The 21118-nt window shown below is 45.4% G+C and overlaps 2 protein-coding genes across 2 annotated transcripts in view; one reads left to right on the top strand and one right to left on the bottom strand.

The window, feature by feature from the left end:
* The window catches only part of LOC133380676 (netrin-4-like), a 100431-nt gene extending 90887 nt beyond the window's left edge, over positions 1–9544 (bottom strand). The window contains exon 1 of the mRNA XM_061618420.1: positions 8830–9544. Coding sequence (XP_061474404.1) covers positions 8830–8917 — 88 coding nt within the window. The 5' untranslated portion in view covers positions 8918–9544. The remainder of the gene's footprint in view (positions 1–8829) is intronic.
* Positions 9545–17870: 8326 nt separating this feature from the next.
* Positions 17871–21118, top strand: part of UROC1 (urocanate hydratase 1) — a 92782-nt gene continuing 89534 nt past the window's right edge. Inside the window, exon 1 of the mRNA XM_061618419.1 lies at positions 17871–18194. Within this exon, the coding sequence (XP_061474403.1) occupies positions 18069–18194 (126 nt within the window). The 5' untranslated portion in view covers positions 17871–18068. The remainder of the gene's footprint in view (positions 18195–21118) is intronic.

Here is a 21118-nt window from a genome sequence, read left to right as displayed (position 1 = left end):
CAGGAGAGCTGATATTGAATAACGTTGTGGTGTTGTGGCGGCTAGTGTTTAGCTGAGTTGCATCTGTGACACTCTGTGGGGTATCTGCACTTTCCTGCTTTGGCGGATGCTCATTGACTGTTGCAGATCTGGGCCCTGGGAGTGACGGACACCTATAGATTACAAGAACATCTATGAGGAGAGATACCATCTACAGGTGCCCGTTACATCTTAAACTAAATCTGGCAGAAGCTGGAAGAAGTAGAAGACCATCCGGCAGTTTTAGAAGCCTACAAGAACATCTATGAGGAGAGATACCATCTATTGCATACGGACATTGTCGCTGCTGCCGGGGGGCGTGCCACTGTCGGGGATTCTGTCGCCGTGGCCCGCGCCGCCGCCGTTGCTGCTGTCGGCCCGCTTGCATGCGGGCGTTGTCGCTGCTGCCGTGGGGCGTGCTGCTGCCGTGGGGCGTGCCGCTGCGGGGGACTCTGCGCCGCGGCCCGTGCCGCCGTTGTCGCCGCTTGCCCGCTTGCGAGCGGGGCATTTTTGCCGCTGCTGGGACCGTGTTGCTGCCGGGGACTTCGTCGTTGCGGCTCGTGTTGCCGCCATCGCCGCCGCTGGTTGCGGGCGTTTTCATCGTCGCCGAGGACCGTGCCGCTGCCCAGGATATTACCACTGCGGCTCCGCTGCCTTCGCCGCTTCTCTGCTCGTGTGTGGGCGCTGTTGTCGCTGCTTGGGGCTGTGTTGCTGTCCTGGTGTCATCGCTGGTGGCTCGTTTTTGGCTGGGGGGCCCGAGACTGCCATTGTTGTTTGAAGAGGACTAATTAATTTTAACGTTGTTTGTTCGGTGTGTGTGTGCGTTACTGTTGGGTGAATGATTGTATGATTGCTTGTCTGTGTGAGTTTGTGTATTTTTAACATGTGCCTGGGAGAAAAGATTCCATCCTTCATGGGGGGGGGTTTTGGGGGGCCCAATTAACGTAGTGACGGGTAATGGGAGGTATGGCGTTAGGAGGAGAACAGGCCAGGTAAGGGGAACTCGTCCCAGACAAATTGTGTCTGTGCCTTGTTCCGGTTCTCCTCATATCCACAGGTTTGTTGGTTGTCCTATCAGCCAGCTCTCGGATCTCCAAGTGCTGCTTTTGAATGCCAGGTCGGTACAAAATAAAACCTCACTTGTCCATGATTTAATTCTGGAGGAGGGTGCCGACCTGGCATGTATAACCGAAACCTGGGTGGCTGATCAGGGAGGAGTTGCTCTTTCCCAGCTTTGTCCACCTGGGTATTTGGTTCAGCACTGTGGTAGATCTGAGGGCCGGGGAGGGGGGGTCGCTGTGGTCTATAGGAGTTCTTTCCCTCTCACCAAGCACCCTGTTCAGACGGCGACTGGTCTGGAATGTCTCCACCTTGTATTGGGCCAGGGAGACAGACTAGGAATACTGTTGGTGTACCGTCCACCTTGCTGCCCAACAGCTTCCTTAGCTGAGCTGACAGAGATAGTCTCGGAGGTGCTCTTGAGATCCCCTAGACTTTTGGTACTGGGGGATTTCAACGTCCATGCCGAGGCTGTCTTATCTGGCGCAGCTCAGGACTTCATAGCCTCCATGACAACAATGGGGCTGTCTCAATTTTCTACCGGCCCAACGCATGTGTCGGGACATACTCTTGATTTGATCTTCGCCACTGGACATGGAGATGGTGATCTGGCGGTGGGGTGTTTTTCATCTACCCCATTGTCATGGACAGATCACCGCTTGCTGAGATTTAGACTTACAGCGGCTCTTTCCCTCTGCAAAGGTGGAGGATCTATTAAGTTGATCCGCTCCCGGAGCCGGATGGATCCCGCAGGTTTTCAGAGGGCTCTGGGAGATTTTCCGGCTGATAGGACTGGTGCTCCTGTCGAGGCCCTGGTCGCACTGTGGAATACGGAAATAACCCGGGCTATTGACACGATCGCTCCCGCGCGCCCCCTCCGCTGTAGAGCTCATACAGCTCCGTGGTATACCCCGGAGCTGAGAGCGATGAAACATGAGAGGAGGAGGCTGGAGTGCAGATGGAGGAAAACTCCCAGTGGATACAATCATGCCTTGGTAAGTGCCACCAATAAGTTGTATACAAAAGCGGTAAGGACAGCAAAGAAGCTTTATTTTGCTGCCTCTATTAGATCATCCCTATGCCGTCCAGCGGAACTTTTTAAAGTCGTGCGTGGGCTCTTACACTCTGGCCCCCACGATACTACGGAAACATCGGAAGCCCGCTGCAACGAAATTGCTGGACACTTTCAAGATAAGATCGCATGTATCCGCAGGGATCTTGACTCCGATGTTGCGACAGATGAATCCATTGAAGTGTCCGGAGCATGGCCTTGTCCTTCGTTATTGGATGAGTTTCAGTTGGTGCAGCTCGAGGAAGTGGACAAGGTGCTTGGAATGGTTCGGGCAACCACGTCTGTTCTGGATCCTTGCCCATCTTGGCTAGTGAAAGCTAGCAGGGCTGGGACCACCGGTTGGGCCAAGGAAGTGGTTAATGCCTCCTTGAGGGAGGGAGTAGTCCCTGGTAGCCTCAAGGAGGCAGTAGTGAGACCTCTTTTCAAGAAACCCTCCTTGGACCCAGATAACTTGAACAACTATAGACCGGTGGCGAATGTCCCTTTTTTGGGCAAGGTTTTGGAACGGGTGGTTGCCGGCCAGCTCCAGGCGCTCTTGGATGAAACCGATTATCTAGATCCGTTTCAATCCGGTTTTAGGCCCGGTTTTGGCACCGAAACAGCCTTGGTCGCCCTGTATGATGACCTTTGTCGGGAGAGGGACAGGGGGAGTGTGACTCTGTTGATTCTCCTTGATCTCTCAGCGGCGTTTGATACCATCGACCATGGTATCCTTCTGGGGAGACTCGCGGAGTTGGGTGTCGGGGGCACTGCTTGGCAGTGGTTCCACTCCTACTTCGCGGACCATCACCAGAAGGTAGTGCTTGGGGAACATCACTCAACACCATGGACTCTCCATTGTGGAGTCCCTCAGGGGTCGGTCTTGTCCCCCATGCTTTTCAACATCTACATGCAGCCGCTGGGTGCGGTCATCAGGAGTTTTGGAGTGCGTTGCCATCAACATGCTGATGACACGCAGCTCTATTTCTCCTTTTCATCTTCTTCAGGTGAGTCTGTTGATGTGCTGAACCGTTGCCTGACCGCAATAATGGACTGGATGAGAGCTAATAAACTGAGACTCAATCCAGACAAGACCAAGACACTGCTGGTGAACGCCTTCCCTGCTCAGATGGTGGATGTTCACCCTGTTCTGGATGGGGTTACACTCCCCCTGAAAGAACAGGTACGTAGTTAGGGGGTTCTTTTCGATTCTTCCTTGTCTCTCGAGGCCCAAGTGGCCTCGGTGGCACGGAATGCATTTTACCATCTTCGTCTGGTAGCCCAACTACGCCCCTATCTGGACAGGGACAACCTCGCCTCCATTATTCATGCTCTGGTATCTTCAAGATTGGATTACTGTAATGCGCTCTATGTAGGGCTGCCCTTGAAGACAGTTCGGAAGCTTCAGCTGGTGCAGAACGCGGCTGCCAGACTATTGACGAGGACCAGTCGGTCTTCGCATATAACACCTATTCTGGCGCGTCTGCACTGGCTCCCTATTTGCTTCCGGGCGAGATTCAAGGTGCTGGTTTTGACCTATAAAGCCTTACACGGCGTGGGACCTCAATACCTTGTGGAACGCCTCTCTCGCTATGAACCTACCCGTTCACTTCGTTCAGAATCTAAGGCCCTCCTCCGGGTACCAACCCATCGGGAAGCCCGGAGGGTGGTTACTAGATCTAGGGCCTTTTCTGTGGTGGCCCCTGAGTTGTGGAACAGCCTCCCCGAAGAGGTACGCCTGGCGCCTACACTTCTATCTTTCCGGCGGCAGGTAAAGACCTTTTTATGCTCCCAGGCATTTTAATCTTTTAATTTTCTTAATCTTTCTACTTTTAACATGTATCCTTCTTAATTTGTGTTGTATTTCATTTTTGTTGTGCTTTCTGTTGTTTGTTTGTACATGTTTTTGTGATTTTTTACTATGATATATTGTATTTTATCTTGTTTGTTCACCGCCCTGAGAGCTATTCTGCTAAGGGCGGTATATAAATTGAAATAATAAATAATAAATAAATAATGAGGTTGTAGCCAATGCTAGTCCTACTCTGAGTAGATCTATTGAAAACAATGAAGATGGCTAACTGGTCCATGAATTCAGTGGGTTTACTCTGAGTAAATATTAGTTGGATACAATCGATTGGTCTATTTGACTGAATATCCCATATCTGTCTATAGGTACCACAGACAGTTTCATAGGAAGGAATTGGGCAACATCTTCAAAGGAAACATTAGATTAACAGAAGAATAATCAATAGATTAAATGCTGTCCAGACAGTAGATTCTGACTTCGTGCTCTACATTCTTCATATGTGGAAATCTGAGAACCTCTTATGATAGATTATTCATTTTATTGCTTCCTGATTCTAATTGTATACCATCACTTTGCCCTAAAAAATCTTCTTTACCCACCTGGTGCCATCCAGATGTTGTTGGAATTCAGCTCTCATCAGGCACACCCAGTACTGATGGGTATTGTAGTCCAACAACATCTGGAGGCCACCAGGTTGGTGAAGGCTGATTTAGCTAATATTGGTAATGCAGGTAAGAGTAGAAGATGGGAGTTACTATTCATTTCTCTATAATGATATATCACCTAAGCCCTGTTCAGGTGTTCAACAAGAAAGTGTGAAGGGAGGAGCAAATGCTAGCCCTGCCCCCAGTGTCCTGATCCATGCATCTAACACCTTCACTTGTTAAGGGAGGTTTGAAGAGATCAACTTTGCACATTTAGCTGAACATGCTCAGAGTCCGCCACACAATTAAGAACCCTATGTCATCAGGCTTCCCAATTGCATGGAGGAGCTGAATGTGGGAAGTTTCCCTCTTCAGATCTTCCTGATATTTACTTAAATGGGGCTAATATGCAGACAGTGTGGATAGTCTCCATATGTGGTACTGCCTAATAAAACAATGAAAGAAGATTATGGGTTGTACCAGTATAACGCTAGGTTAAAATCACTTCGTGATATACTTGTTCCACTGGTGAATTGTTTTGTGCTAGCAGAACATAGTTGCACATGAGAGTGCATAAGCAGGTTGCCAGTAACTTTGTTGCACAATACATTGTGCTATTGGTTGCGCAATTTGGTAGCAGAACTGTTGAATTCGATTCCTCTGTTGTGCAACATTAAAACTCAACCATCTGCTAGCACAAAAGCCCTTATGCAAGTGGACAAAGAATACTGGATATAGTTCAGAGATATGGAATAACATGAACTAAAGCTACACTGCGAGCTATTTTTTTTTTAAATGGAGATTGTAGTGTTGAGAACCTTAATATTATTTAAATGTACAACAGAAAAATGAGTTTGTTTAAAGATTCACCACAAACTGCTGAAATGTGTACTAGTCAACGATGTAACCATCTCTGAATGATCATAGAGATGGCACGTAACCAGAATGCCAGCTTACTTCTTAGTTTATATTCTTCTGATCTACCCATATTATCTCCTATTGTCTGATTTACCACTTCAGCCTTAAAGGAATACTCAAATGGGTTCGAAACGGGTTCACACATTCCATTGGCCTCCTTCTCTGCTCCTGATTGTTTGTGAGTGGGGAAGGAAAAACATAATTCCAGAAACCACTAACTCATTTAATTATGTGGAAACAACCATGCTACTTAGTTTACCATGGAAAATAGCCAGCTGCTGTAGCATGGCCCCATTGATATTCCATCTTTGACTCATCTGTCCATAGATCATTGTTTGCCCAAAAGCACCTGGATGATCGTCAAGAGTTCTGGAACAATGGACAGAACATTTTGGGCAACATGGGCCCCGTCATGTCTGGCAAAAACCAAACACTGCATTTCACATGAAGAACCTCATACCAATGGTCAAGCATGGTGGTGGCAGTGTCATGGTTTGGGGATGCTTTGCTGCATCAGGACCTGGATGACTTGCCATCATTGAAGGAACCATGAATTCTGCTTTGTATCAGAGAATTCTACAGGAGAATGTCAGGCCATCCATCTGTCAGCTGAAGCTGAAGTGTGGCTGGCTCATGCAGCAAGATAATGATCCAAAACACACAAGCAAGTCTACATCAGAATGGTTGAGAAACAAATAATTGAAAGTTTTGGAATGGCCTAGTCAAAGTCCAGACCTAAACCCCATTGAGATGTTGTGGAGGACCTGAAAGGCATAGTTCATGCTCGAAAACCCACAAATGTCACTGAGTTAAAGCAGTTCTGGGCCAAAATACCACCACAGTGCTGTGAGAGACTGATCAAGAACTACAGGAATCGTTTGGTTGCAGTCATTGCTGCTAAAGGTGACATAACCAGGTTTAGAGTCTACAGGGGCAATTATTATTTCACTTTTTCACATGGAGGCATTGGGTGTTGCTTAACTTTCTTTAATAAATAAATGAAATAAGTATCAAAATTTTGTGTTATTTGTTCACTCAGGTTCCCTTTCCCCTAATATTAGGTTTGGTTCAGGATCTGATAACATTCAGTGCCAAAAATATACAACCATGCAGAAAATCAGACAGGAGGCAAATACTTTTTCATGGCACTGTATATGGAGATAATGTGTAGGCTTGCTAGTCCAGAATCCTCAATGAAACGCATTTCTGAGGACCAGTTTTGTGCAGAGGATAGCAAGTCAGATGTAGACCTGAGGTTGAAAACTACAGCTGAAATGGAATTTGCATATATTCAAAACTTCAAATATCCACTTTGTTCTGTAGGTTTTCACACATAGATTTGAGAACTAGAAATTCCTCCTGATTCCTCTCAATTGTTTCCTCTACAACTTGAATAATGGAGACCCCAAGCAAATCACATTAAAAACTAACATGGCTGGCCCTATTGTTAAGCAAAGTAAAAGGACTACTTATTGGGTGCCATTAAAGAGCAGCAAATTGTGAGTTCATTTCATTTCTTATTAAATGTTTGCAACAGAATCACGACCACCATGTGGATTGTTTTGTTCAGAAGCCACAATGTTTCTGGTCTGAAAACTAAGCCATAATCCAGCCACACCACAGGGAGCTCTGTGTATGAGAAGCCGGTCCCCACAGTCTGCTGAACTCTCCCTGCTACTGTTGCTGTGCCAATCATGTGCCAACATGCCCAAATACCCTTAATAACAAGAGGCCCCATCTAGTAGTCCACTCCTCCCAAGACTCATAGTGATCTGACTAAACTCACAAAGAAACATGCTGCATGCTGGGATCTTGACATGGAACAGGCTAATGGAAGGTGTGGGAGGGCCTTCTGCTATTGGGAATGGCTAGGCGCATTGCAGTATACCCAACCACAGTGGCACAGGCACCACAGTGGCAACATAGTCACTTGCAAGTTGTAGGGGGAGAGGCTGCAGTTCAGTAGTCAAGCACTTGCTTTGTGTGCAGAAGGTCCCACTTTCAGTCCCCAGCATCTCCAGGTAGGTCTGTGAAAGACTTCTGTCTGAAACCCTGAAGAGCCACTGCAGGTCAGTCTCAAGCAGCCAATACTGAGCTACATGGACAATCTATGGCATGACCCAGTAGAAAGCAACTCCTTAGGTCTCTGTACAACTGATGATGCACCAAGCATGGATGCATTCAGTTTGTTGGGTCACAAATTGTGACGACCTACCCTATTGCCTCCTTAGAAAATCAAGGAATCACACCAACCAGAACTCAGGGCATACAGACGGTCCTGGGTTCAATCCCCAGCATCTCCAGGCAGGGTTGAGGAGAAACTCCAGTCTGACATTCCAGAGAGCTGCTGCCGATCAGTGTAGACAGTATGGAGTTAAATAGACCAAGGGCACAGCCTCATGCTTACATACTCGGGGGGGCTCTACCTGCAAGGGAGGGGATGGTTCATCCTCTAAATTATTGATGCATCTCAGCCCTAATCAGAGAAAAAGGTTCAAAACACAGATGTGCTCTTCTTGAGAAATAGTGGATACAGAGCAGCAGAGATACATTTTGTATTTGAGTTACATGAATTATTGGCATGAGTGGAAACTTACAGTTTATCTCTAACACTGTTGCTCTTATTAACATCTATTTAGTCCCAACACTATGTCAGGTGCTATACCCAAACTGATACACACACATGAAAATGGAAATGGACTGCCTTCAAGTCATCCCTGCTTATGGCAATCCTATGAATAGGGTTTTCATGGTAAACGGTATTCAGAGGGGGTTTACCATTGCCTCCCTCTGAGGCTGAAAGGCAGTGACTGGCCCAAGGTCACCCACAAACATACACCCAAAGTCATCGTAATCCATTTCCAATACTTGTGAAGTGTTGGATACTGAATCATAACAGTCAATCTTGGCATTTTCAATGTGAATCTCCTTGAGTAGAATCTAGCATTTGAGTACTTGGCCAAACTTAAAGTTTCTTCCATAACATTTCAGATTTGAAAACCATTCCCAGCAAATCCACTTCCACTCTGTTAAAATCCCAGTGCAGCCCTGAATTGATAGGCTGGTTCTGGGAGTACAAACTCCCTCTCCGCCTTAATTTCTTGACTTTAAAATGGGGACGAGACTGGGATGCTGTTAGGAGGAAATGAGATAAGAAACTCTTACCAGCCTCTGGAAGAGTCAAAGATTGGGTGAGTTATACATCTAAAAAAAGAACACGGGGCTTCCCTTATTACAAATAAAGAGTAAAGCAGACTCTGGTTTTAAAGATCTTCCTCGTCTTGTTGATACTGATTGGAAATATATACATTTATCTTGTATTTCCTTACCTGCTCCAGGCTGGCCAGAAATAATATACTCCATGAATACCATCAACGTTATGCTTTTATGCTGCATGATTCCGCCTAGGAAATCCATCTTCTTCGACACGAGGACAAAAATAATATATTTCTACAAGACCGGTGGCCGCAATGACCTTTTGGAAAAACAAAACAAAAAATACTTTCCTTTAGGCCAGTGATGATTGTGGGTTTCTCATGCTTTTATTTTCCTTAAAAAAAAAAAGCCAAAACAAACCCGCGTGTGTCTCTCTGTCTATTCCCCCCCTCCCAAGTCGCGTTTTCCAGATCTCCGATCGCCTTGTCAGTGGCAGTCGTCCATTGCCTCCAAATAAATCAATCAATCACGCTGGCTATTTAGAGAGGTAGAGCCTCCTCTCCCTCCCTCCCTCTCTCGCCCCTCCGGAGGCTGAAGGTGAAGTTCACATGTCTGGCACTGCCAGCCTTGGAGCAAGCCAAGCGAAAGCTTCTTCTAGCCCGGCGATGTTTTGAAGGGTCAGACCTACGATAGGGCGTCAATTCCCTGGAATAGTCGACTTTCGATTTCTCTTCTGACCCTCCCTGGCCGCCGTTTTCTTTTTCAAATGTTTTGTCTCGGGGCTATTATTTCCTTTCTTGCCCTTCTCCACGCGCTGGATTGACTGACGCTTGGTGCTCCTTTAGCGGGAGTGCCAACGAGGGCAAAACTGCCTTTGTTTTGACACACACCCCCGCCGAAGCACTGCCTTCTCCCCCCGCGTCCCCGCCTTTTGCGCTCTGGGGAGAATAGGGGCTCAGGAGAATGAAATGAACTTTTTCCTCATTTCTCGGAGACCATCTGATGCATTCCACTGGCTTTCTTTAAAATAGTGATGATGAAATAATAATAATAATAATAATAATAATAATAATAATAATACAGCAATATCCCCCTCCCTTTCTCGCTGTCACTTTCTGCTACTGCTCGCCAGTCCGATGCCCCCCCCCGCGGCGCCGGTGGCAATAGACCCGATTATAAACGTTTTGGATCTTCTCAGCCTTGCAGGGTCTTGAAATAAAGGCAGATACGCTTCATAATGGGCGTAGGGAAACGTTTGGTTCGGATGGCCTTTGAGGACTGGGGGACATAATGGTCCCTTTTTTACTGTCAGGGGCCTTGAAGTGATCACCGCTTTCTCTTAAAAAGATGACGACGATGATGATGGATGTTGTTATTTGGGGACGAGGCTTTTTCGCATCTAATTGCTATCGTCTCTTTTTTCCCTCAGCGGTCATCGCGGCCGGCTACCTCGGTCCTCCCTAACCCTGTCTGGCTGGAAAAGAAATCATTATAATATGTGATCCTCTTTCTTTTTTTATGTGTGTGTGCGTGTTTTACAGCGAGGGGAACGTGTGTGTGTGTGCATTTTATTATCATTTGCACACTCATTTGGCTTGTTGTTGCTACTCTTGAAACGCACGTGTGCTTGCTTGCTGTTAGCATAGCGTCTCCCTCCCTCTTGTCAGAGCCAGGCTTGAAGAGGCGGTGAGCGTCCGTTGCTCTAGTTCCGTCGCTTTCCCAATGGTTGCTCCTGTGCCTTTAAATTAAATGCCCGGCGGCAAGCGGGGAACGCTCCTTCCTTTCTCGCTCCCCTGAGGCTTCGATTAGTTCGTACCTCTGCAGCGCCCTCTGTCAGAGGAACAGTCAATCACAACAATCGCTGGCCGCGTGTTGCACCAAAAGCCAGACAGGCGACAGAGGAAAGTCGCTCAGTAGGAGAGAGGCCGGTGGAAGGAGAGAGATTAGTTAATGAACTGCTGCTGTCAGCAGCCATCTGCTGCCCTGCTTAGTGGCTTCGACCACTAAGGACGGATGCGGATTAGTGGACAGTCAAGGGCAGCTGGAAAGCCAATCACACCTACCTGCCAGTCTGGCTTGAGACCAGTTTTGCCTGGGAGGAGGTATTATGGGGAAGGGAGGAAGCCCTTTAGAATTTAGCCAGAAAAAAAGTGGGCTGATTTTTGCAGTTGATTGGCAACTAAGCAATAGTGTGTGTGTGTGTGTGTTTTGGGGGGAGAGATAGTGCTTTGGGCACTGGTTGAAATACAGGCCAGGGCTTCTCTACCCCCTGTTTATAGGACCAGGCAAAAGAGTTGTTGCTGTCAGAGGTGGAACAGCAAATGTCTGTCTGCTTCCTCTCCAAGTCAGGGTGCATCCTTCCCAAAGCAAGCCTAGTTATTTTGTTATGGTTAATAGAATATCCCACAAGTGTCTTTCCCTGTGAGTAAAAAGACAACAATAACAAATGAAATCACTTAAGCATTAACTGCCCTTTCATAACATCAAAATGTATGTGCTCAAAGGCTTTATACTGGCTTTTGTTTTGTTATCTAACTTTGTACTGTTTTGCATTCTTTCTGAATATTGTGTTATTTGTCATTGTGCCTGATCTATTGTATACACATCTTTATATCTGTGCACTAGTTGTGTCTTCCTTGGTTCGTGACTTTTTTTGGGTTTCATTGAGGGACCTCCTCCTTTGGGGGTTTTTTAACTGTCAAAACTGCCTACAAAATGTATTTATTAGGAGGAAAGTGCACTAAAATGCTGATGAATTTTCATGAGGATTTTTTTTTAAAAAATTGCAAATTACTGCAGAAATGTGGAGAACTGAATTTGAGATTGGAAAAGTGAGAAACCAACAGATCATTCCATCTCTGGCAGGTATTTGCTTTTTATGAGATTCTCAGGTAGCTGGGCTAGTCTCTTACAACAAGCCACAGCAAGGTGCCACAGCAAGACTCTTTTTTTTCTCCCCGTACAAAGAAGCTAACCATTAGAGGGGTCCTCAACCAATGTGGGCCTAGAGGCAGGTTTGGAAATCTAAGAAAGTGTTGTGGGCTACACAGAATACTCAGATTAGAAAAACTGGTAATGCTCAGGATCATTCCCAACAGCAAAACACCTGCTTCCCTCCCTAATAAAACTCTGGCAAAAAAAGCAAAAAAACCCCCTTCAAAACAGGCAAACCCCACCCAGCCAAAGAAAAGCAACAAAAGCCAAGGCCCTCCTCAGCTGATATCAACCAACCAACCAACCAACCAATGGGAGGGGAAGGGGGCCTTGGCAGACTGTTTGCAGGGCCTGAGGCAAAGTGGGTGGAGCAACAAACACAAATGTTACCTTTGCAGAGTAGGTGAGTTTCCACACACGCTCACACAGAGCTTGGAAGTAACTAGTTACAAGTAACGAATTACTTGTAATTCATTACTTTTTTGAGTAACGAGTGGGTAATTCCTTTACATTTTTGATTGTAATAGAACTAGGAGTAATTTTACTACTTTTGCGGAGTAATTGTAACATTTCCAGAATTACTTTTGGCCATTACTTGGGGAGCAGAGGAAGTCTTCTGCTCTTCTGATTTGTGGATGAAAATCATGTGCAGTGCAGTGTTGCTCTTTCCTCATGCTCTGTGGATGGGTAGGAGGTGATGAGGAAGGAGGCGGAGAGTGAGATGGGGTGGAGTGGAGAAAACAATTATTTTAAAAAATGGATAGTGGTGGTGAAGAATGGAGTGGAGGGAAAAAGGATCCAGAGGTCAAGAACATGGATAAAGGAGGAGAAGGAGGCAGAAGCAGAATGGAGATAAAGAACTGTGGAGGTGAAAGATGACAGTGTGTGTGTGTGTGTGTGTGAGAGAGAGAGAGAGAGAGAGAGACAGAGAGAGAGAGAGAAAAAATACTGTGTTTGCACTTGGCACACAAACTGGCCTCCACCACCCTCTCTGGCTACTGTGCTGCATTTGCAGTATTTTAACTTTTTTGCATCTCAGGGGAAAATGTTTGCTTGAGTGAGTGTCCCTTAGTTGGTGGCAGGACAGGGTCTGGGAGGTGGTTAAGTGAGAGAGATTATGCTGGCTGGCTGAGTGGGGGAGGGGGTTGCACTTGGTTTGAGGTGCAAAGATCTGAGTAGTGGCCTCAGCCTCCCTCTCCACCACCCTTACCAGCGGAGGGACGACCATTGCTATCTTATGAATAAAAATAATTATTCTACTACCTCTGTATGTGTTTGTTTATTATTAATGTTGTTTTAGGCTGCTTAGATGTGCAGCAAGACCAGCATCTTGTAGGCGGTTTTTTTTAAAGTACAGTAGGGCCCCACTTCCCGGCGCTTCACTTCCCGGCATTCCACTAATGCGACAGCTTTGATTCCCTGTTTTTAAAGCCGATTTTGCCCTTTTGCGTCATTTTCACGTCATTTTCACGTCATTTTCATGCGACGCACCCCATTATATTCAATGGGGTTCCGCTTTATGGCGATTTCTGCTTTATGGCGGGGGTTCGGAACGGAACCTGCCGTATAAGCGGGGCCCGCCTGTAACTGAAATGTAATTGTAGTGATTACTTTGGAGGAAAAGTAAAGTAATCAGTTACTTTTAGAGCAATTGTAATTGTAATGGTAATTACTACTTTTTTGGGCCATGTAACTGTAATTTATTACTTTTTAAAAGTAATCTTCCAAGCTCTGCGCTCACACCCCTCTCTGTCCCCCATCCAGAGAAGCAAGAGGCATTATCAGAGTCCAAGGACACATGCCATCCAGGCAAATACACTCAAGGAGGAGAGGGGGCACGGCCTGGAGAGAGTCCCAGGGGCCAGACAGAGAGGCCTGGGGCATCATATTTGGTCCCCAGGCCTGTGGTTCCCCACCCTGATGCCAGGTTTTCCCACACTCACAAAACATTCCCCCAAGTATGTGTGTGGTTATGTTTTTGTGTGTGTGTTATATATTATAACATTATAGTGTATAATGTATATACTATAACATGGGATTATTGTTTAATTACTAGTCATTGATGTGATCCTTTTCCATCTGCGTGGGCTCCATCTTTTTACTGCAACCCCACAAAATACGTCACTGTATTACACCCATTTTACAGATGCTGTGCCAATGCGGAAAGTCAGTAATTTGGTCAAGGCTACATAGATAATCTACAGATTAGGTGGGGTTTGAACCCAAGTTTCTATAGCTGCCCCAACAATCTCTTTATTGGGTCACATTATTATTTCCATGACTTCCTGTTTCTGTCCCCTGAGTGTCCATACCAAACAGAACTGTATAACGAAGTACAACACGTAAGTACTGCCAGCTGCAGCTCTAAGAGTTGGGTGGATTTTATAATCTCTTTCTGCAATAACCCTGTCTGCCTGCATGTGTGGACAGTTGCTCAGCAGTAGTGCAGTGGCAAATTCAGAAGTGCAGGGTTCCTCCATGATTGTCATATCCATGCCCCCCTTTTTTCCTGTGGCTTGAGAAAGATCCTTGTTAATGCCTTCTCCCACAACAATAGACACACCTAGGAGCCAATAAGCATGAAAGGAAATAGTGTCAGCTACTGAAGAGAGTTTTCTCAGTGGCCGACTTGCCTCCTTTCACTCTGATTGGCTCCAACCAGCAGAAAAGGACAATGAAGCATGTTGGAAGACTCTTCTCAGTGGCTAACACACTCCCCTTTCATGCTGATTGGCTCGTAGGATCCTGGAGACATAGGGACCTTGCTAGGACCCTGCTCCCAAAAAAGTAAGGGGTCTAAGACCTCCCAAGATCCCAGACGACTACCCCACTGTTGCTCAGACATATTCAGAACCAAAATTTCCACCAGCTTTCTCCCTTTTTCATCATGTTTTTCTCCATATTTTAAATCCAGCAGCCCTCTGATAACAGGCTGATTCTCCCCGCCCTCCATAAAAATCTGTTTGACTTAATTCCTTGATCTGCAGGAATATTTCAGGCTCCTCTTATTCCTCCTCCTCAATGCATTTGCAGACCATGCGTACAAATGCCTTGGTTAATGCAATCTGTTTATTCCCCATTATGTATGTTTTCATCATGATGGGGCAGGGGGAGAGCTGAATTAAACTCAGCAGCTCTTCTTTATTCCTTTCTCAGAACTAAGCTTTTTGTAGTAGGATCTAGAAGTCTCTAATTTTCTGCCTGCCTACCTGTTACTTCCGTTCGGAAGAATAAAGTGAGCTTCCCAGCCTAGTGGACAGGAGTAGGGGTTCCTTCTGCATCTGTGTAGCAAACGAAACTGAGCCAGAGCTTCTCCCAGTACAGCTTTTGGCAGTATAATTGATGACATGGAGACATAACCCATCCCACACATTGGAAATGAACTCAAAATTAAAATGTTACATTCTTAAAGGAATGTAGGAAGCTGCCTTATAAAAGTCAGAAACTTTTCCTGTCTAGTCCAGTACCATCGGTGTCAGTGGCTCTCTATGGCTTCAGACAGAAGGTAATTCTTTCCCAGCCATACCTGGAGATGCCAGAGATTGAACCTGGGATGTTTGGTATGTAGCATGTGCTTTCTTGCTTGCCACCGAGCTATAGCCCTTTCCCTGCTTCTTCTAAGAAGAGGAATGCCTCTTCTAAAGCATCACTTGCCACTGCATCTTTTGTAACTCCTTGTAAAAATCCGGCTGTCTGATTAGCTGTATGTGCCTATGTAGGTTTTAAAAAACCAAGTAGATCCCACAAGCATGAAGTATGCCTGCCCCTAGTATGCACTGACTTGCAGCAACTCTCTAGGGGTTGAGGCGGGAGTCTTTTCCAGCCCTATCTAGAGATTAAAAAAAAAAAACACAACTGAAACACTGCATGCAAAGCATCCACCAGATCTATGACACCTTAGCTTTGAAAAAGGCTTCTCCCCTTCAAACAATGGTTACGCCTGTATAAATGGCAGTGCTAGAACAATCTTCTGGACGATCCACAGGTGGATCTCGCTTTCACTGCTTTACAATGCAAATGTACATTGGACAGAATGCTCATCGGCATTACAAATGCCTCTGCTAGAACAGAAGCAGCTGGTGTGGTAGGGCAGTGCTTACCTGGATGGTGCAAAGATGGGGCAGGGTGGCACTGATGTTGTGGCTGTGCAGGCGCACCAGCAGAGTCAATACAGCAGTCCTGTTGATGCACCCATGTAGCTCTGAACTCGTTGCCACCCTACCCTGTCTCCGTGCTGTTTGGGTAAGTGACAACAACACCACAGGGTAGCTCCCCCCACCATGCCATTCACTCCTCAAAGCATCTGTTCTACTACTAATCTATGACCCCTTAAATTTAAAAAAGACTTCCCCCTTTCTAAAAATGGTTGCATGAACATAAAAGACAGTGTTAGAGCAATCCTCTGGGTGATCCAAGGTGGATCTTGCTTTCATTGCTTTATAATGCAACTGTACATTGGCCAGAATGTTCATTTGCATTATAAATACCTGTGCCACATTTAAAGTTGAGGGTGTTGTTTTCACATGTGTTGTTTGCTTTTTTAGAGAAGTATTCCAAAACTACAGCTTGTTCAGAATTCAGCTGCCAGGATACTAACCAGGGCAGCTCCTTCAAAAAATGTTATGCTAATTCTTCAACAGCTTAATAGGTTTCTAGTTTGCTTCTGGGCTGAATTCTAAGTTTTGGTAAAAACCTTTAAACAGAGTCTGCTCAAGACATTTTGCCGCTTGAGGCAGAGCAGAACATGCTGCCCCCAGGTGCCAAGTCAAGGTGCATAGTATCCAAGGCTGGTCAAGTCACTTTACCATCTGAAGCAGAAAATCCCACAAAGGACTCTTCCCCTTCCTGGTAGGAATATATAGATATAGATATAGATAGTGGTCATTTCCAGACAAAGCATATATGGAACAATTGTCCTCATTTGTTTTCACTAAATTTGCCTGGAGGTTATACAGTAACACTGCCAAGTATAGCTACTTTGCCATTTCCACTGTAGCTTTCCACCACTTTTCTGACTGCAAAAACGGGTCTTTTTCTTGAAGCAGATTTGTTGTGGAATAGCACTGTTTAGCCATTGCTGTTTAGCACAATGTATCCACTTTCTTCATGGATGGTGGTTTATGAAGGTGCACTCTTATTGTGCAAAAGGCATCTTCCAGCATGTCCCCAAAAGTGTGAGAAATCTGCACCTAAATATGTGAGAGATCCATACAAAAGTACAAGTCTTTGAATAGTCTGGAAGCAAATAACAATTTGCTTCCTTTCCTCTACATCCAAAATTAGCTGGCTGAGGCAGCTGCCTCACTCTGCCCAATGGCCCTGTTTTTAAAACCCCAAATAATCTAAGCCTGGGATACTTATGACCTTTTATATGAACCTACCCACACATTAAGATCCTCCTCAGAGGTCCTGCCCCACTATCAGAGGGGGAAGGGGTGTGACTTTTGACAGGGCCTTCTCAAAGGTGGCATCAACATTGTTATAGAACTCTCTCCTGAGGAAAGTTCATGTCACTCCTTTCCTGGTAGACATCAAATGTCTGGGAAAGGTTGCATTGCTTTAGAGGGATTTGGGGGCCCTGCTGTTATGCTATGCTATTGCTGTATGGCTCCCATGATGCTACATAGATTTACTTGTTGGTCTCAGTTTTATGGACATTTTATTGCTATGATTTTTTTAAAAAAATACATTGTTTAATCATCTTATCATGGATTTTACTTGTTGTAAAGCCACCTTGGGAATTACTGGAACCAAAAGGTGGGGAAGATATGTTTTAATAAATAAACAGAATAAAATAAATCAGGTGTGGGAACTCTTTGGCCCTCCAGATGTTGCTGACTTACAACTCCCATTTTTCCTGGTCATTGGCGGTGCTTGCTGGGACTGATGGAAACTGTAGTCAACAACAAAGGTTCCCCACGCCTCAAATAAACAAATAGTATTAAAGTGTCTCAAGGGTAATTTAAGTTAAGGTTCACATGAAAACACTTAAATAATTTTTGTTTTGTGAGACTGTATAAACTTTAAAGGATATGTGTTGCTGTGCCTCTCAGTTCAAAACCTTGTAAAAGTCACCAGGCCCCACATTGAACTCAAGGTAGTGAATGTGTGTGGTGGTGTGTGCAAAGTACAGGAGCAGGCCAAATTTGGTTCAAAGTGACAAGGCAACGGCATGCGCAAAGAGCAGCCAGACAATAAACAGTAAACCTGTGAATTATTATTTAGGAGGAGGAGGCAGGAAAAGCCAATAGGATTGTGTAGGCTGAATAGGTGTGTCAGACAGACATGGTGTCTTTCTCCAGAGAGCTGGAGGCATCCATAAAAAAGCCAGGGGACAGTCTGCTTTCATCAAGGGTCACCTCAGAGTTGCTGGAAATCCTCCAAAACTCTCCCAAGAGACTACCTTCTCTTTCCACCTCTTACCCCTCAGGCAGTAATTCTCTGTGAATGGTCTTCTAATAACATTCCCTCATAAACCATGTCCAGCCTGAAAGAAATTTGTAATGGGCTTCCCCTGAACCCTCTTCCAGAGAACAGAGGCCGAAAGAACGGAATCCCTCATGCTCCTGTGAGGACTCCCAACCTCACGGCACATGAAGAAAAGGTAAGAACATTTGCATGGGTTCTCTTTGGGTACCCATGCCAGTCAAACCTGGCATAACTTCAGTCTCTGCTGTTCTGTAGCATTCAGGTTTTCCAAAGGCAAGTAAATAAAATCATTGCTCGCCATGGCAACTGAGAGAGATAGGTACCGTCTAGACAAAAGGATAAACCCTATGCAATCGTTATGGTCCTTCTGTTGTTCCTCAGTGAAGCAAAAAAGGAGTGAAACACTTTGGTCTGCCTAACCAGATGATCAATAATTACCTATCCACAAGTAGAGCCCTATCCTAAACATGCTTAAGTATGTTCTAGGGAAACATTTCCTAGTAAGAGTGCTTAGCTTTGCAGCCTTCAAGGAACAGATAAATGTGCCCTTTCATTCTTGTATGAGACTAATAATCTATTTCACTACTTCTTCATGTGTCAAATGCAACAAATGTGCATTTTCTTTTTAAGCTTGTTATCCGTTCATCATCATTGAAAAATACAGTTTCAGTGTAACTGTGATGCACACATTTTGTTTGTATTTTCTTTACACACGGCTTTTCTGCCACTGTTATATTTTTATTAATTGGATCCTGTGTATGGATGTATAAACAGTTGAAATGGTTGGGGAAGGGCTGTAGCTCAATGGAAGAGCATCTCTAGGTAGGGCTGGGAGGGACCCCTTTCTGAAACCCTGGAGAGTTGCTGCCAGTCAGTGTAGACAATACTGAGCTAGATGGAGTACTGGTCTGATTCAGCATAAGGCAGTTCCCTGTGTATTAAAGTTCATATGAATACTGGCTGCTTGGGTGCTTGCTTCTTGCACAAATACCCTTTAATGTGATGTGACACTTGCAAAAAAGGCTTTCCTAGTAGGATGTGCTGATGATTATGATGATCAGGAATAATGATACACCATTTTTTATGTACAAAGTACTATATACTCATAATCATCATAGGAGGCTCAGAGGGCAGGTGTTTATTCTGCAGGTAAGCAGGATGTTTCAGATGTCACTTTCCAGAGCTTTCAATGGATCCTGTGTCAGCAACTAGTGTAATAATAACAATCTTTTTCTCCCTTTGTTTGCTCTTGTTCTTTCATCTTCAGTATTTGTGTTTAAAGAGATGTATGTTCTGTAAGGCAGCTGATGGGATTCCAGCTCCCAACAGCCCTAGCCAGAATGGCCAATGGTCAAGGATGATGGAAGTTGTAGTTCAGCAACATCTTGAAATCCACAGGCTCTCTCTTTCCCTTGGAAGCCTTTCTCAACAAAGTCAGTCTATGCAAACTGGAGTAGACTGACTCAGTTTTTCAAACTGGATATCATAAAACCTATGAAATGGTGTTTGTTTTTAAAAAAGAAACTGCTATGATGATATGGTAGTGTAGAATGTTTTGGGGAAATCTGGCACATTCAGCGGAGACACAACCTTTAGCAGGCTGGGTTAATGATTTGTTCTTTGCTTGTGCAATGGTCTCTTTTCATTTATTTAACAGGCAGTTGATCTTTTAAGCAGTAATTGAAGCTTATTTGTAATATTAGTTGCCTGTTGGATTCTTTAGTATTGTTACATGACTGCCACTTTCCCAAGTAGCAAGAAATTGCAGGGACAATGCTACCAGGATTGCTTTTCTTTGGATGATAGAGAGCTGGTGACTTGTGACATCTTTATAATATTGGGTTAGGTCAAGAGGCAGTGGCTGGCTCAAAAGTCACATAATTTCATTGCAGTCAATATATCTATAAGGAGATTTTCCCAAACTTAACAAGCCTGTCATATAAATGTTTGGTTGCTGTAAACCGCCCAGAGAGCTTCGGCTATGGGGCGGTATACAAGTGCAATAAATAAATAAATAAAATAGATGGTAGTATCCCGCAAATGAGTGGTACCTCGCAGGACTGTATACAATATTGCCTCTTGCACTAACAAAAATCTGTTTTGGTCCAGTGGAGGATTTTATCAGTGTAACAGGGAGGAAAGCAATCTCTGCTGATTCCCCTCCCCCCCTGCAGGCACCCATGCCACTCCCACATGGTTCAGAGGATTCCCCAACCTTCTGGAGGAGGTTTTGAAACTTAATCCAAACAAGATAGAGTGGTTGGGAAGGCTGTTTGTTCCAGACAGAGGGGTCCAACAGGTTTTTTGATGGCATCGTACTCCCCCTGAAAGGCCAAGTTTGCAGCATGAGAGTCCCCCTGTATTGTCATGACCCCTGAATACATCAGCAATCCAGACACACAGTTGGAAACTGCAGAGGCACCAACTAAGGAGTCTAATCAAGTTCAGGGCTCTGAGCTGACTGCTGGAGATTAGGAGACCACTGCACCTGGGACTGTTAGATAGCAGCCCCCAGAAGAACTCATGGACCCCAGGGCCTGTAGGGTCAGAGCCTGGATCCTCATAGGCACCTTCTCTGAGCCTATGCCTCCCACCAAACGTCGCTGGTCCAGCGGCCCAGGAAGAGTGAGGCTATGGAACAGAGAAGGTGTGCCTGTTGTCAGACTACAGCAGCCTTTCCCAACCAGTGTGCCTCCAGATGTTGTTGGACCACAACTCCCATCAGCCTCACCCAGCATTGCCAATAGTCAGGAAAGATGGGAATTGTGGTCCAACAACATCTGGAGGCACACTGGTTGGGAAAGGCTGGGCTAGAGGGTTGGTCTTTTAAGGCTGTGATGTTCTCCATAAGGGGTGGAGCCTAGGAGAGGTAGTCTGGAGATATAGGGGCTTGGTCTCAGATTGTTTCCAACCTTTGTTGGAGCAAGTTGCTCACTCGGAGCTATCCGTGGTCCTGCAACTTCTGACCAGCCTTGCTTCCAGCCTCCCAATTTTCTCTGTAGGATCTGGTATCGGACCAGAACGTGACATGGATGCTGTTTCTGGAAGCACAGCTAGAGACAGTGACTAGGAGTGCCTTTCGCCAGCTTTGGTTGAATC

This window comes from Rhineura floridana, chromosome 3 (genome assembly GCF_030035675.1).
Source record: "Rhineura floridana isolate rRhiFlo1 chromosome 3, rRhiFlo1.hap2, whole genome shotgun sequence".
Classification (NCBI taxonomy): domain Eukaryota; kingdom Metazoa; phylum Chordata; class Lepidosauria; order Squamata; family Rhineuridae; genus Rhineura; species Rhineura floridana.
The sequence above is the reverse complement of the archived record's forward strand: the minus strand, read 5'-3'. Positions and strand labels throughout refer to the sequence as shown.